Genomic DNA, 16,288 nt, shown 5'->3' on the forward strand with positions numbered 1-16,288 from the left:
GTCGTTTGTTCTTTCCCCTCTTCCAGTTAATGAACACGAGGTCAAAACTCTTTGACCCATGTGTTCGGGATTGCACTTACAGCTTTGGCAGAAGGTTTCATCGGATCTGTCGGGGCACTGGGCTGTCCCATCACAAGCCATGGTGATATCGATGCAGCAGCCATCATCACAGATGAATTGGTATCGCAAACAAACTCCTGTACAGTCTGCGAAGAAGAAAAAGAGAATGGTGCATCAGCAGACCCACTAATACGGCCACTCCAGACAGAAACCTGCATTGAAACAAGGGACCAGCCAACCTCGCAACTGCTGCTGCAGTGGGGAGACACCTTACAATTTCCACATTAACTTTCTCTTCGAGCCTGTTCCGCCATTCAATAAAATCATGGCTGATCTTCTACCTCAACTCCACCTTCCCACACTATCCCCATATCCCTTGGTTCCCAACAATCTATCGATCTCTGTCTTGAATATAATTAACGACTGAGCATCCACAGCCCTCTGGGGTAGAGAATTCCAAAGATTCACCACCCTCTGAGTGAAGAAATTGCTCCTCATCTCAGTCCTAAATGGCTGACCCCTTATTCTGAGACTGTGACCCCTAGTTCTAGACTCCCCAGCCAGGAATAACACCCTCCCAGCATCTACCCTGTCAAGCTCCTTAAGAATTTTATAGCTTTCAATGAGATCAGCTCTCATTCTTCTAAACTTTAGGGAATATAGACCTAGTCTACTCAATCTCTCCTCATAGGACAATCCCCCCATCCCAAGAAATAGTCTTGTGAACCTTGTTTGAACTCCCTCTAAGGCATGTATATCCTTCCGCAGGTAAGGAGACCAAAATCGTACACAATACTCCAGGTGTGGTCTCACCAAAGCCCTATATAATTTCAATAAGACTTCTTTGCACTTGTACTCCAAACCTTCTGTAATAAAAGCTTACCATTTGTTTTCCTAATTGCTTGCTGCACCTGCATGTTAACTTTCCGTGATTTGTGTACAAGGACACATAGGGTCCCTCTGAATAGCAACATTTCCCAATCTCTCACCATTTAAAAAATTCTCTGCTTTTCTATTTTTGTAACCAAAGTGGATAACTTCACATTTCTCCACATTATATTTCATCTGTTATGTTCCTGCCCACTCACTTAACCTGTCTATATCCCTTTGCAGCCTCTTTGCATCCTCCTCACAGCTTACTTTCCCACCTAGCTTTGTATCATCAGGAAACTTGGATACATTGCACTCGGTCCCCTCATCTAAGTCTTTGATACAGATTGTAAAAAGCTGGGGCCCAAACACTGATCCTTGCGGTACCCTACTAACCCTTGGATGTAGACCATCAGGTCCAAGGTATTTGCCAGCTTTCAGTCCCATTAATTTCTCCAGTACTATTTCTTTACTAATACGAAGTTCCTCATTCTCACTAGGCCCTTGATTTCCCACTATTTCTGGAATTTTTATTGTGTCTTCTTCCATGAAGACAGAAACAAAGTATTTGTTTAATGTCTCTGCAATTTCCTTATTCCCCATTATAATTTCTCCTGTCTCTGCCTGTAAGGGACCCACGTTTACTTTTGTTACTCTCTTTTTTACGTACCTATAGAAGCTTTTACATCTGTTTTATGTCTCTTCCAAGTTCACTCTCATATTCTATTTTCTCTCACTATCAATTTCTTGGTCATCCTTTGCTGAATTCTAAAATCCTCCCAATCCTCAGGCTTACTACTCTTTTTGGCAACATTATAAGCTACTTCCTTTAATGTAATACTATCTTCAACTTGATCACTTTTCCTGTGGGATTTATATTCCTTAAGGGAATGTATATTCATTAGGAATTATTAATTATTTCTTTAAATGTTCGCCATTACTCATCTACCATCATATCTTTTAATCTAGTTTCCCAATTTACCTTAGCCGACTTGCCCCTAATACCTATGTAGTTTGCTTTGTTTAGATTTAAGACTCTAGTTTTGGACTTAACTAAATCACTCTCAAACTCTATAAAAATTCGATCATATTCTGATCACTCTTCCCCAGAGGGTTCTTTACTATAAAGGTTATTAATTAACCCTGTCTCTTGAACAATACTAGCTCTAAAATAGCAAGTTCGCTAGTTGGTTCCTCAACATACCGATCTAGAAAACTATCTTGAATGCATTCCATGAACTCATCCTCCGCACTATTACTGCAAATTTGATTTGTGCAGTCTATATGAAGATTAAAGACTCCATGATTACTGTATTACTCTTGTTACATGCACCCATTGATACTGTTCCCGACACTACTACTACCGTCCATCCCTAGTTTGCCTTTGAACCATTATAGCAATTTGATACAGCTGACTGGCTTGCTAAGCACTTCAGAGGGCAATTAATTTTCAACCCCGGAGTCACATATAGGCCGGACCGGGTAAGGACGGCAGGTTTCCTTCCCTAATGGACATTAGTGAACCAGTTGGGTTTTTACGACAATCCGACAACTTCATGGTCATTTTTACTGATACCAGCTTTATATTTTCAGAATTTTATTGAAACTGAATTCAAATTCTCAAACTGCCACGGTGGGATTTGAACTCACTAGTCCAGGCCTCTAAAGTACTGGTCCAGTAACATAACCACTACATTACTGTACCCATGTCAGGAACTTGCAGGATAACTCAAACTTGCCTGTTTAAACTCTGCCGACCATGTGCTAAGTCGGTAAAGCTCCGGGTGTCAGCAATGTCAAGTTGAAGCAGTGTTCAACGGGAGTTGGGGGTGGGGGTGTTAGTTCATATTTCACATCTATAAGATTGTCACGTTGCTGCCAATTGAAAGGAGATGAAATTGGTTGCTTGAACTCACTGAGCATCTGTGACTCACTTTAATAGATTGGGCGCAGCTGATTGGCTAACGGAACAAAAGCAAAATACTGTAGATGTTAGAAATCTGAAATAAAAACAGAATTACTCCATCCCACTCTGGAACAGTGTAAGAGGCCGAGGTCAATGAAGCTCAATGCAAGCTCGAGGAACAGCACCTCATCTTCCGATTAGGCACCTTACTGCCTTCTGGTATCAGCACTGAGTTCAACTAAATTAGATCATAATCACCACCAATGTTCCCTCTAAGCTGCGCACCCAAAGAAAAATTAGGGAGAACATTGATCACCGCTCCTATTTTCTAGGACAGCAGGTGCTGGTAATGATTCTGTTGTAACCATTTACACCTCCTTTCCATTAGCCACACCCATTTGCCTCACACCATCATCAGTTTTGTTATTAGAAACAGAAACATAGAAGATAGGAGCAGGAGTAGGCCATTCGGCCCCTCGAGCCTGCTCCGCCATTCAATGAGATCATGGCTGATCATCCAAATTCAGTACCCTGTCCCTGCCTTCTCCCCATATTCCTTGATCCCTTTAGACTTAAGAAATATATCCAACTCCTTTTTGAATATATTTAATGAACTGGCCTCCACCGCCCTCTGTGGCAGAGAATTCCACAGGTTCACCACTCTCTGGGTGAAGAAATTCCTCCTCATTTCAGTCCTAAATGGCTTACCCCTTATCCTTAGACTATGACCCCTGGTTCTGGACTCCCCGGCCATCAGAAACATCCTTCCTGCATCTAGTCTGTCCAGGCCTGACAGAATTTTATAGGTTTCGATGAGATCCCCTCTCAATCTTCTAAACTCCAGTGAGTATAAGCCCAATCGACACAATCTCTCCTCATACGTCATTCCTGCCATCCCAGGTATCAGCCTGGTGAATCTTCGCTGTACTCCTTCCATGGCAAGAACGTCCTTCCTCAGGTAAGGCGACCAAAACTGCACACAATACTCAAGGTGCGGTCTCACCAAGGCCCTGTACAGCTGTAGCAAGACATCCTTGTTCCTGTACTCCTGCCGCTCCACCCTATCAGAGACCTCTCCCTTTGTTCATTCTTTCCCCCTGTCTCTGCACTTGCTTAAAAACTGTTCAATCTCTAACTTCTTCCAGTTCTGATGAAAGGCCATCAACCTGAAACGTTAACTCTGTTTCTCTCGCCGTAGATGCTGCCTGACCTGCTGAGTGTTTCCAGCAGTTTTTGTTTTTATTGATGGCTAATGCTGGAGATGTCCCTGGAATGACTCCAGAGCATATAAGGGTAGTGGGGCCTTGATATACCTATCAATTCGTCCAATAAAAGGCGACGAGTTAGGAACGTAACTAAAGGTTTTTATTGACTAAATAACAGAGCCCACCCTCGTGGGTGATCGGGTCCAACAAGGAGGAATACCAGCCAGTCGACTACCTTTATACCTGGGCAGGTAGGTGGAGCCATGGGCGGAGTCGGAGGTGGTCAGCCCAGGTATAACAGCGCGACAAGAGGCGACCTCGTATCGTGATACAACGGTGATAACAATACAACAGTGATAACTATAGTGTAACGATAAAGTGGTTTACCACATTCACCCCTTGTTTAGATTTGAGTCCGGCGGGGTGAAGTGTACTACCAGTTCTGGTATGTCAGTCTGTCCGGAGGCCTCGTAAGCCTCTCCGATCGTCGCAGCGGCGGTGCTGCATTATCCGGTGTTAGTGCTGGTGTCTGCGTGGTCGGCGAAGGCTCGTGGGGTTCCGGCATGCCGTCTACCTGGGCTGGAATTGGGGGGGTGGTGGGGGGGGGTAAAGGTGGTGTCTCCGGAGTGCCCGAGGGTGCGAGGTCTCGTAAGGAGACAGTGTCCTCCCGCCCGTCTGGGTAAGCCACGTAGGCGTACTGGGGGTTGGCGTGCAGGAGGTTCACCCTTTCGACCAGGGGGTCTGTTTTATGGGCCCTCACGTGCTTTCGCAACAAGACGGGCCCCGGAGAGGTCAGCCAGGTTGGTAGAGTGGTTCCCGTAGTCGACTTCCTGGGGAAAACAAACATTCGTTCATGGGGGGTGGCGTTAACGGCAGTGCAAAGTAGTGACCGGATGGAGTGCAGCGCTGTCGGGAGGACTTCCTGCCAGCGGGAGGTTGGGAGGCCCTTAGACTTTAAGGCTAAGAGGACGGCCTTCCATACCGTCGCGTTCTCTCTTTCCACCTGGCCGTTCCCTTGGGGGTTGTAGCTGGTGGTCCTACTTGCTGCAATACCTCTCGCTAGTAGGAACTGACGGAGTTCCTCGCTCATGAAAGAGGAGCCCCGGTCACTATGTATATAGTTTGGGAACCCGAACAAGGCGAAGAGGTCGTTCAGGCATTTAATGACCGTGGTACTGGTCATGTCTGGGCAGGGGAAGGCAAAGGGGAAACGGGAGTACTCATCAACAATGTTGAGGAAGTACACATTACGGTCAGAGGACGGGAGGGGCCCCTTAAAGTCGATGCTCAGGCGCTCGAAGGGGCGGGTGGCCTTGATCAGGCTTGCTCTGTCCGGCCTAAAGAAGTGCGGTTTGCACTCGGCGCAGGTCTGGCAGTTCCTGGTTATGGTCCTGACCTCCTCGATGGAGTAGGGCAGGTTGCGGGCCTTAATGAAGTGGTAAAGTCTGGTGACCCCGGGGTGGCAGAGGTCGTTGTGGAGGGTCTGAAGTCTATCACTTTGCGCGCTGGCGCATGTAATTCGTGACAGAGCATCGGGGGGTTCGTTCAGCTTACCTGGCCGGTACAAGATATCATAATCGTAGGTGGAGAGCTCGATTCTCCACCTCAAGATCTTGTCATTCTTGATTTTGCCCCTCAGCTTGTTATTAAACATAAAAGCGACCGAACGTTGGTCGGTAAGGAGGGTAAATCGTTTGCCTGCCAGGTAGTGCCTCCAGCGTCGTACCGCCTCCACAATCGCCTGGGCCTCCTTCTCGACCGACGAGTGTCGGATCTCAGGGCCCTGTAGGGTCCTTGAGAAGAAGGCCACCGGTCTCCCCTCCTGGTTAAGGGTGGCGGCTAGGGCGAAGTCGGATGCATCGCTCTCGACTTGGAAGGGGATGGACTCATCCACTGCGTGCATAGTGGCCTTGGCAATGTCTCCCTTAATGAGGGAGAAGGCTGCGCACGCTTCCTCCGTAAGGGGGAAGGATGTGGACTTCATGAGGGGTCTGGCTTTGTCCGCATAATTGGGCACCCATTGGGCATAGTAGGCGAAGAGCCCCAGGGTTCTCTTAAGTGCCTTAGGGCAGTGGGGGAGGGGTAGCTCCATGAGGGGGCGCATTCTTTCGGGGTCGGGGCCGATGAGTCCGTTCTCTACTACACAGCCAAGGATGGCAAGGCGCGAGGTGTTAAACACACATTTCTCCTTATTGTAGGTGAGGTTCAGCCGTTGGGCTGTACGGAGGAATTTCTCCAGATTCACGTCGTGGTCCTGCCGGTCGCGGCCGCAGATGGTGACGTTATCTAGGTAGGGGAATGTGGCCTGCAGTCCGTTCTGGTCAACCATCCGGTCCATCTCCCTTTGGAAGACCGAGACCCCGTTGGTGACACCGAAGGGGACCCTAAGGAAGTGGTATAGGCGCCCATTCGCCTCGAAGGCGGTGTACTGGCGGTCCTCGGGGTGGATAGGGAGTTGGTGGTAGGCCGACTTAAGGTCGATGGTCGAGAATATGCGGTATTGTGCAATCTGATTGACCATGTCAGATATGCGGGGAAGGGGGTATGCGTCCAGCTGGGTGTATCTGTTTATGGTCTGGCTGTAGTCGATGACCAGGCGATTTTTATCGCCGGTCTTAACGACCACGACCTGGGCACGCCAGGGGCTGTTGCTCCCCTCGATGATGCCCTCCTTCAGGAGACGCTGCACCTCAGAGCAAATGAAAGCTCTGTCCCCAGCGCTGTACCGCCTGCTCTTGGTAGCGACGGGTTTGCAGTCGGGGGTGAGGTTAGCGAACAGGGAAGGTGGCGGCACCTTGAGGGTGGATAGGCTGCAGGTGTTACGCGGTGGGCGGTTTAACCTTCGCTGGTTGTCGACTGTGAGTGGGGGGAGGGGTCCACCGTATGCTAGGGTTACACTTTGGAGGTGGGATTGGAAGTCCAGCCCTAGTAGGACGGCAGCGCAGAGCTGGGGGAGGACGAGGAGTTTAAAGTTTTTATACTCTGTACCCTTAACCGACAAGGTCACAGCACAGTAGCCGCTAATGTCCGTGGCGTGGGACCTCGATGCCATCGAGATTCGGTTGCGCGTTGGCAGGACAGGGAGGGAGTAGTGGCTCACCGTGTCTGGGTGGATGAAGCTCTCCGTGCTTCCGCTGTCGAACAGGCAGGTCGTGGCGTGGCCGTTTACTTTGATGTCCATCATCGACTTGGACAGGTGGTGTGGGCGGGCTTGATCCAGAGTGACGGAGGCTAGCGTGTAGGTAAGCGAGTCGTTGTCGTCTGCGGGCGAGGCGGTCGTCGGGTCCGGGGGCCCGGTGGCAGTCGGGCGTGGTGGGTAAAATGGCGTCTCCCACGAGGTAGGACAAAATGGCGGAGAAGATGGCTGCCCCCATAACTCACATGAGGCACTATTGGGGTCGGTTGCCTTGATCAAAGATGGCCGCCCCCATGACTCACGTGTGGGGATACTGGCCTCAGTTGCCGTGAAAGAAGATGGCCGCCCCCACAGTTCGCATGAGGCACTGCTGGCCTCTGAAGATCCGCTCCTGCAGGCCTTAGAGAAATGGCCTTTCTTCCTGCAGGTTGTGCAGGTAGAGTTCCTGGCTGGGCAGCGCGACCTCGGGTGCTTCTCCTGGCCGCAAAAGAAGCAGCCGGCGGCCCGATCGCGGGTGCCCGATGTTGGAGCCGGTACCGGGGGTGGCGGGCCCGGTCGGGTCCGGGACGCCGACGCTGAGGTAGGTCCCGGGGGCGGCGCTGCGAAGGGTATTGCGGTAGGGGTCGGGCCCGAGTCCCAGGGTCGCGAGCAGTACCTGGAAAACGCCTCCTGGTCCTGATGGGCCACCTCCAGGGAGAGAGCGAGGGCTTCAGCTTTGTCCAGGTCGAGGTCTTTAGCTTCAAGCAGTCTTTGCCGTGAGTAGTCGGACCGTAGGCCTTTCACAAAGGCATCGCGGATATTATCTTCCGTATTTTCAACAGCCGTCACCGCTTTAAAGTCACAGTTCCTGCCGAGTGCTCTTAGCGCCCGTAAAAATTCAGCTACAGACTCTCCTGGCTGTTGCGGGCGGGATCTTAGGAGGTGCCTGGTGTACATGTAATTTACCGGGCTGCGGTACTGCTGTTTCAGTAGGTTGATAGCGGCCTCGTACGTAGTCGTGTCCTGTATGAGTGCGTATACTCTCGGGCTCGCTTGGGCGTTCAGAAGTCTTAGTTTGGATCTCTGCGGGGCGCCGGATTCTTCCAGGTAGGATTCGAAGCAGTCCAGCCAGTGTTTGAAGTTGAGGGCTGCGTTTGCTGCCTGTGGGTTTAGATCCAGGTACGGTGGTTTGAGGGCTTGCAGCCAAGCCGGCTGGTGTGGCTGTGCTTCTGGGAGGGCTTCTGGCTGGCCAGTAGTAGACATCTTTAAAATTTAGTCAATAAAATTGATATACCTATCAATTCGTCCAATAAAAGGCGACGAGTTAGGAACGTAACTAAAGGTTTTTATTGACTAAATAACAGAGCCCACCCTCGTGGGTGATCGGGTCCAACAAGGAGGAATACCAGCCAGTCGACTACCTTTATACCTGGGCAGGTAGGTGGAGCCATGGGCGGAGTCGGAGGTGGTCAGCCCAGGTATAACAGCGCGACAAGAGGCGACCTCGTATCGTGATACAACGGTGATAACAATACAACAGTGATAACTATAGTGTAACGATAAAGTGGTTTACCACAGGCCTTTAACAACCAGTGGAGGTAAGGTGGAGTTGGCAGATCTGCTTACAGCACACAGCAGAACTCACGTGACAAGTTACGAAAGGGAAGAATTATGTTGGATATTAGGCGGTTCTTCTTTTTCCAGAGAATAGTGGACCTGTGGAACTCCTGTGGTGAACACTATTTTGGCGAGTTCCTTCAAGTGAGAGCTGGGCCCGTTTCTGGCTGGGGCAGAGATCACCACATACAAGAGGTAGGTACCTAGTAACGTTAATCACGGTCAATGTGGTCTCCTGGACTAGTTTTGATCACCTAAGGGGGTGGGAGAGGACATTTTCCAGTCTTTTTCCCTAATTGGCCTGGGATTTTAAACTGGTTTTTCACCTCTCCCACGCGTTACATGGCTCTGGGTGCGATGGGGAGTATCTGTATTTTGATGCATAGGACAGCATGACCGTTTGGGACAGGCTGGATGGACCAGTAGGTCTTTTCCAGTCTGTCATATTTGTATGTTTGTATGTAACTTACCTTGTAAACTGAAGCCTCCTCAAGCACTGCTCCTCAAACAAATGCGGGTACGAGTCCTGTGCTGTATATTCTGGTCTGGGGGGGGGGTCACTGGTGAGTGGGCGTCAACTTCCGCCAAGTGTCTCCAGTGATGCCGGACCTGGACTGGCCTCCATCGCTTGCTCCTCCTCTCCTTCCTCCAAAAAAAAAGCAAAAATACAGGGGAATTCCCAAAGGGAAACCTGTTGCACGCTGTCCGAAACGGCGGGCCCAGACTGAAGCCTGATCAACCTGCAGGGAGACCACCATCCATTGGCCACTCTACTGCACCAGTAAACCTCAGGCATGAGGCGCCGATGAGCCAATCAGCCAGGCACAGGAATAAACGATAAGGCTGGATCGGAGATGTAGTGTGACTGTGAAACCCTTGGGAGCTGAGCACCCATACTGTAGGAAGGAGGCCACGGCCTTGGAAAGGGTGCAGAAGAGATTTACCAGAATGAAACCAGGTATGAGGGACTTCAGTTATGTGGCGAGACCAGAGAAGCTGGGATTGTTCTCCCTAGAACAGAGAAGGTTAAGGGGACATTTAATAGAGGTGTTCTAAATTATGAAGGGTATTTTGATAGAGTAAATAAAGACAAAGGCCTAGAAATTCAGTATAGCCACGTTTGGGGCGCTACAGCCGGGCGGCCGCTAAAGTTTGCGCCCGGCGCAACTTCGCGCCACCTTCGCCGATATTCAGTGGCATCGCCCCAAGAGGTTGCTGCTGCGCTAAAGCAGGCGATGCACGACTATCATTAGGCGCTAAGCCGGCGATCCGGGGCGCTCACACCGAGGACGGGCGCAGCGCAGGTGCGGCGAGTTGCTCAATGAAGGCAGACACGCTGGCGCCGGTCAGCTCTTAAAGGGGAAGGGTCGACTTGTTTGGCTGCCATGCCCTGCACACTGCAGCTCTGAAGCAAGGCCTGACCATTGCTGGTTCATCAGTTCTACGCCCTCAACCATGGGGAAGCCCGCTATTCTTCCAAAGCCGATTGCACGCTCTTGCTGCTTGTCCAGGGTCATGGGGAAGGAGATGTACTGACGTCTCCTTCTGAAAAGGGCATTGTTCACCTGGCGGATGCAGCAATGTACCGCGAACTGGGAGATGTTGGCAATGTCCCCAGTAGCGGATTGGAAGGAGCCAGTGGCATCGAAGTTGAGAGCCACCGTCACCTTCACTGCCACTGACAGAGACGTCCTGCTCCTCAGCTGTGGCTGCAGATCTCTGCGAAGCAGGTGGCAGATCTCAGTGACCACCTCCCTTCTGAATCGCAGCCTCTGAACGCACTGCTCCTCAGATATGTTCAGATATGAGAACTGCTGGCAGTATACCCTGGGTGGGTAAGGCCTCCTGTGCCGACGCCTGTTGGCCAATCTCCGTCTGGCCATGACTGGCACTCGCTCACGGCATCTCTGATCCCTTTGAATGCAATGCAGAAAGCCAACGTTTCCACCCATTGCAGCCCCCATTATATGTGGTGACTCAAGGCTATGGCACTGAAAGTGAAATCCAAGTGCAAAGCTCTGGCCTGAAGCCACAAGTACCTGTGCAAGCGCTGAGTCAAAGTAGAAAGCTCTCTGCCTTTGTCTCTCTCCAAACATCTCTCTCTCACAGAGGGATTGGCACAAAATGGCTGCCACTTATACTGCAGGAGGAGTCCCCTTTAAATAACGCCTCCCGCGCCCTGCAGCGACTGGGAACCGTTCCCCTCTACCAGTCGCAAAGAGGGGCGGCGCCACTGAATTTCCGGTTCGGGGCGCACAAAGGGCGTTGCACGATGAAATGACGTCAGGATCTGCGCGCGCAGCTGAGCGCGCGCAAAGGCTTTGCGCCGCCGCTAAATCTTTACTGAAGTTGGGGAGAGGCGCAGATCGCGCTGCGCCCGGCCGCTAGCCACCTAGCGCCCCACATCTCCTCCTCCTAAGGCGCTAGCGGCTGGTACAAACAACTGAATTTCTAGGCCAAACTGTTTCCACAGGCAGGAAGGTCAGTCACCAGAGGATACAGATTTAAGATAAATGGCAAAAGAACCAGAGGGGAGCTGAGAATTTTACACAGCGAGTTATGATTGGCAATGCACTGCCTGAAAGGGTGGTAGAAGCAGATTCAATAGTAACTTCCAAAAAGGAATTAGATAAATACTTGAAAAGGAAAAATGTGCAGGGCTATGGGGAAAGAGTGGGGGAGTGGGATTAATTGAGTAGCTTTTTCAAAGAGCGGGAACAGGTACAATGGGCCAAATGGCCTCGTTCTGTGCTGTATGATTCTATGATCTTGCACTCATAGCTTTACCCAACAAACACTGGGTGGCCTGTATGGCTAAATGTCTTTCTATTTGTTCTCTCGGGGATGTGGGCATCGCTGGCAATGCCGACATTTATTTCCCTGCCTAGTTGCCTTCTCCTTGAACGACTGCAGTCCTTGTGCTGATGGTACTCCTATGATGGTGTATGAATGTTGGCCTCATTTGGACCTGTGGCAGATAAACAGCTCCTTCGTGCACACTGGCTGGATAATTGGTGATTGTGTCATCACCTTCTATAGCAATTCAATCGGTTCAACACTGAGGTCTGGTACAGGCAGAGTGGGGGGAGGAGGGAGGGTTCCAAAAATATCAGGAGCAGAAACCTGGCTGTTTTAAACTCCTTCTTAGCTGTTAGTCGTACAAGGCTGGCAATGTTGCTCCTCTGATAAGATTCCACAGGTTCTCCAAGCAAAACACTCCACAAGATGCCCAAAGTGTGTTTGTGATACAGAGAGGGAAAGAGAGTGAGCATGAGGAGAGGGTGTGTGTGTGTAAGGGTGAGTGTTTCTGAGAGTGAGAGAGCGGGTGAGTGTATGAGAATAAGAGTATGGGAGAGAGAAAGGGGGAAGAGTGAGTACGTGAGAAAGGGTTAGAATGAGTGTGATAGAGGGCGAGAGTGAGTGCAAGAGAATGTGAGTATGAGCGTGTTAGATTGAGACACAGACATGCAGCACGAGGCTGACAATGGATTAGCACGGGACCAGCCCATTCAGTTAAGATGTAGGTCACCTCTCCAGGTAAAAGACTAAAAATAGCCCGAAATGTTTGTTGTGTTAGAGCGTGCCAGCAGTATCCTGCAGAATAGGACTGGATCTGAACATAAAGATTAAACTAGACACAACACAGCAACATGCATGCACACACATACAAGCACACAAACAGGCAAACTGCAATAGACACTGCAACGCACACATAGTGCACAGTAACATATGGGCACAGTAACACATAGAGCAACACAAATGCACACAGCAACATGTAAAATATAGAAACACGCATAACAAAATGCAAACATGGAAATGCACACAGCACAACAGGCAAATGTATACAGCAACATGTACAAGTTGCACAGCAACATGAAGACAACGCACACTACATAAAACACACAAACAGCAACATGCAGATAAACACACACAACACACAAAGTGCAGCTGACTACACAAAGAGATGGATTCAATTTCCGATACAGATTAGTACGTATAGTTTGAAACAATCGCCTTAAATCTTTCTCTTGCGTTGAAAGCCATCAAACGCCAGGAGAATGCTTTTAGTCAACAGCTGTTCCGCAGCCTCTGGCAACCTAGATTTCGGTTCACAGAAGGTGCAGTGGGGGAGGGGAGGCGTCCACCTGGAAACTCTGAAATCTGAGACAGCCACCATATTGATACCTGGTTCTAACTTGTGCTTCCAGCTGGTTGACTTCTGTTTTCTGAGCTCAGCCAGTAGCAACCTTGAAAGGCAAAGTAAAGCTGGGACTCTTCAAATTCAGGGTAAACTGGGGGACACCCGGAGCATCGACTGTGCCTCGCCGCTCACCACTAAAAGCAGAATGCAATTGGCCAGCTCCATCACCACAAAGGACTGCAGCGACTCAAGGAGAAGGCCCAACTCTATCCTTCTGAGGGCAACTAGGGATAGGGTGACCAACTCTGGTTGGATATATTCTGGGAGCTATCATTACATGACCCATGTTCTCGCCATTGGTCACCTGACACCTCCATCCTCGCATCGTCTTCCCCAGCCAACTGGAAAGTGACCAGACTCGTTACCCGATTGGATTATTCTTGACAATCAGTCAAACAGTCATTTTTCCCCACACCTCTGATTTTTTTTTTAGATTAGCTGCACCTATGATCTTTCTCCCGGGTTGCTCGCAGGAGATTCATCTTTAATTGTTGGCGACTCCTGGAAAATCCAGTATGGGTTGGCAACTTTAATGGTATGAGGAGCCAATGTAACATCGGCTAGAAAATCCCGAAAGAAATCAGGAGCCAAACACACATCATTTAAGTTCAATCATTAGGGGCCCATCGCCATCACGCAAAGACTCCACTCCAGAGACTTGAGCACAAAAATCCAGGCTGGTACTCCAGTACAGTACTGAGGGAGAACTGCACTGTCGGAGGTGCCGTCTTTCAGATGAAACGTTAAACCAAGGCCCCGTCTGCTCTCTCAAGTGGATGTAAAAGATCCCATGGCACTATTTCGAAGAGGAGCAGGGGAGTTATCCCCGGTGTTCTGGCCAATATTTATCCCTCAATCAACATCACTAAAACAGATTATCTGGTCATGATCACATTGTTGTTTGTGGGACCTTGCTGTGTGCAAATTGGCTGCCGCGTTTCCGACATTACAACAGTGACTATATTCCAAAAAAGTACTTCACTGGCTGTAAAACGCTTTGGGACGTCCGGAGGTCACGAAAGGCACTGTAGAAATGCAAGTCTTTCTTTCCTGGGTGACTGGGAGCTCACCCTTCCCTTTTTCACATTTGGTCAGATTCCTGGCATGCCCCTAATGCCAGGGGAGACGACGGGCTCCAACTAGGAGTGGGTGTACAAGCATCCCGGGTACGGCTACGGGATTTCTGTTCTGCCCTCTGCTTTTTCCAGCTTCTGTCCACAGCCTCTGACTGAGTGAGGGGCCCCTTCCAGGATCTGGGCACAGCACGCTGCTGAGACCAAGGAAGGCACGGGATGGAGCGCCTTATCTGTGGGCTGTTAGCACTCCAGTTTGTGAACACTTCAGTGCTACACCTGTGGGAATTCTGCTGCTTTCTATAAACGTACTTCACAAATATTTCCATCCCGTATTGCAATAACCGCACAAAGCTACCTAACAGTGCCCGTGAAGTTGCCAAAACAAATAAAAAGGCTGATGGAACGTTAGTCTTTATCACAAGGAGGCTGGAATACAAAGCTGTGTAAGTTATGCTACCATTATACAAAGCTCTGTTTAGACCCCATTTAGAGCACTGCGTTCAGTTCTGGGCACCGCACCTCAGGAAGGATATATTGGCCTTGGAGGGGGCGCAGCGCAGATTCAGCAGAGTGATACCGGGGCTAAAAGAGTTAAATTAGGAGGACAGGTTGCACAGACGAGGCTTGTAATCCCTTGAGTAAAGAAGATTAAGGGGTGAGCTAATTGAAGTGTTTAAGATGATTAAAAGAGTTGACAGGGTAGATAGATAGAAACTTTTTACTCTGGTGGGGGAGTCCAGAACAAGGGGACATAAGCTTAAAATTAGAGCTAGGCTGTTCAGGGGTGATGTCAGGAAGCACTTCTTCACACAGAGGGTAGTGGAAATCTGGAAAACTCTCCCCAAAAAGGCTGTGGATGCTGGGACTCAATTGAAAATTTCAAAACAGAGATTGATAGATTTTAGTTAGGCAAGGGTATTAAGAGTTATGTAACTAAGGCGGGAAAATGGAGTTAGGATACAGAATGGTCATGATTTAACTGAATGGCGGAACAGGCTCGAGGGGCTGATAGGAACAGAAGTGGGCCTAAGTGATTTATAGAGCAGCAGGGAATGGGGTGCGTGTCATTCAATGCCAAGGGCTTCATGTTAACTCACAGGTGAACTGACCTGTCGTTTGGTGTTTTGGTGGCATCACAGTGATGGTGACATTGTCATCGCTCTTTTGTCCAATGGTGTCCATGACTGACAGTTGAATCACATACACCCCCTCTCGTAAACCACTCAACTTCAACATCCCAGGCTGCGGAGACTGAAGAGAAACAAAAAAAATCATTACGATCAAGAACATATCAAAATACTATAGGCTTACACAGACCCTTAATGTTTAATTTTGGTATATATTAAAATGCTTTGCCAGGCTAAAAGGTTTTTCGAAGTAAAATAAAGTTGTAACAGATGGTCTTTCATTGATACGTGGAATGTGCTTTGATGAGCTTTACTAAAAGGCAGCAAACATTTGGGAGCAAATGTGCTTTCAAAAGAAGCTGTTGGATTTGGAAGCTGCTTTGTGATAAGAGTTATTTCAAGAGCTGTGTTTCGGATAAGCAGATACTGATAGAACAAATGGTTGTGACTGCAAGCGGTCGTCATAGACAACAGAGATGAACAAACCCCCTTAGATTTGCGGATTTCGTGTCTACAACAAAACAGGCTACAAGATTGTAGAACGACTTTTGGTGGCTAAAGGGGAGGAGTCAAACCTTTGAAATTTTGAAATACAGGATGAGATGTAACACATGAAATGTGACCAAGTGGTTTTCTGCTACTTTTGTAAACTTTTGAGTGAATGAACATTTTTAGGCTTTGATAAAAGCAACTAATGGATAGCCACACAGGGTGTGTGAGTGTGAAAGTATGACAGCTCAAACAACTCAGGTTGAACATTAAAGGAACATCTCACCATCTCTGAATGATTGATTTACTGAACAAACATAAGATAACATAAGAAACAGGAGCAGGAGTAGGCCATTCGAGCCTGCTCCGCCATTCAATGAGATCATGGCTGATCTTCTGCCTCAACTCCATTCACCAGCCCTATCGCCATATCCCTTGATGCCTTTACTAGTCAGAAATCTATCGACTTCTGTTTTGAATATACCCAATGACTGAGCCTCCACAGCCCTCTGGGGTAGAGAATTCCAAAGATTCACCACCCTCTGTGTGAAGAAATTTCTTCTCATCTCAGTCCTGAATGGTCTACTCTTTATCCGGAGGCTGTGGCCCCTGGTTCTAGACT

The 16,288-nt window shown here is 49.1% G+C and overlaps 1 protein-coding gene across 3 annotated transcripts in view; it reads right to left on the bottom strand.

Moving 5' to 3' along the window:
- Window positions 1-16,288, bottom strand: part of lrp11 (low density lipoprotein receptor-related protein 11) — a 48,936-nt gene that overhangs the window by 12,508 nt on the left and 20,140 nt on the right. For all 3 annotated transcript variants that reach the window (XM_085981862.1, XM_085981861.1, XM_085981863.1), the window contains exons 3-4: window positions 15,160-15,301; window positions 81-206 (exon numbers count right to left, since the gene is read on the bottom strand). In XM_085981862.1, coding sequence (XP_085837988.1) covers window positions 81-206; window positions 15,160-15,301 — 268 coding nt within the window. The remainder of the gene's footprint in view (window positions 1-80; window positions 207-15,159; window positions 15,302-16,288) is intronic.

This window comes from Somniosus microcephalus, chromosome 3 (genome assembly GCF_052327205.1).
Source record: "Somniosus microcephalus isolate GS21.2 chromosome 3, FLI_Smic_1.0, whole genome shotgun sequence".
Lineage (NCBI taxonomy): Eukaryota > Metazoa > Chordata > Chondrichthyes > Squaliformes > Somniosidae > Somniosus > Somniosus microcephalus.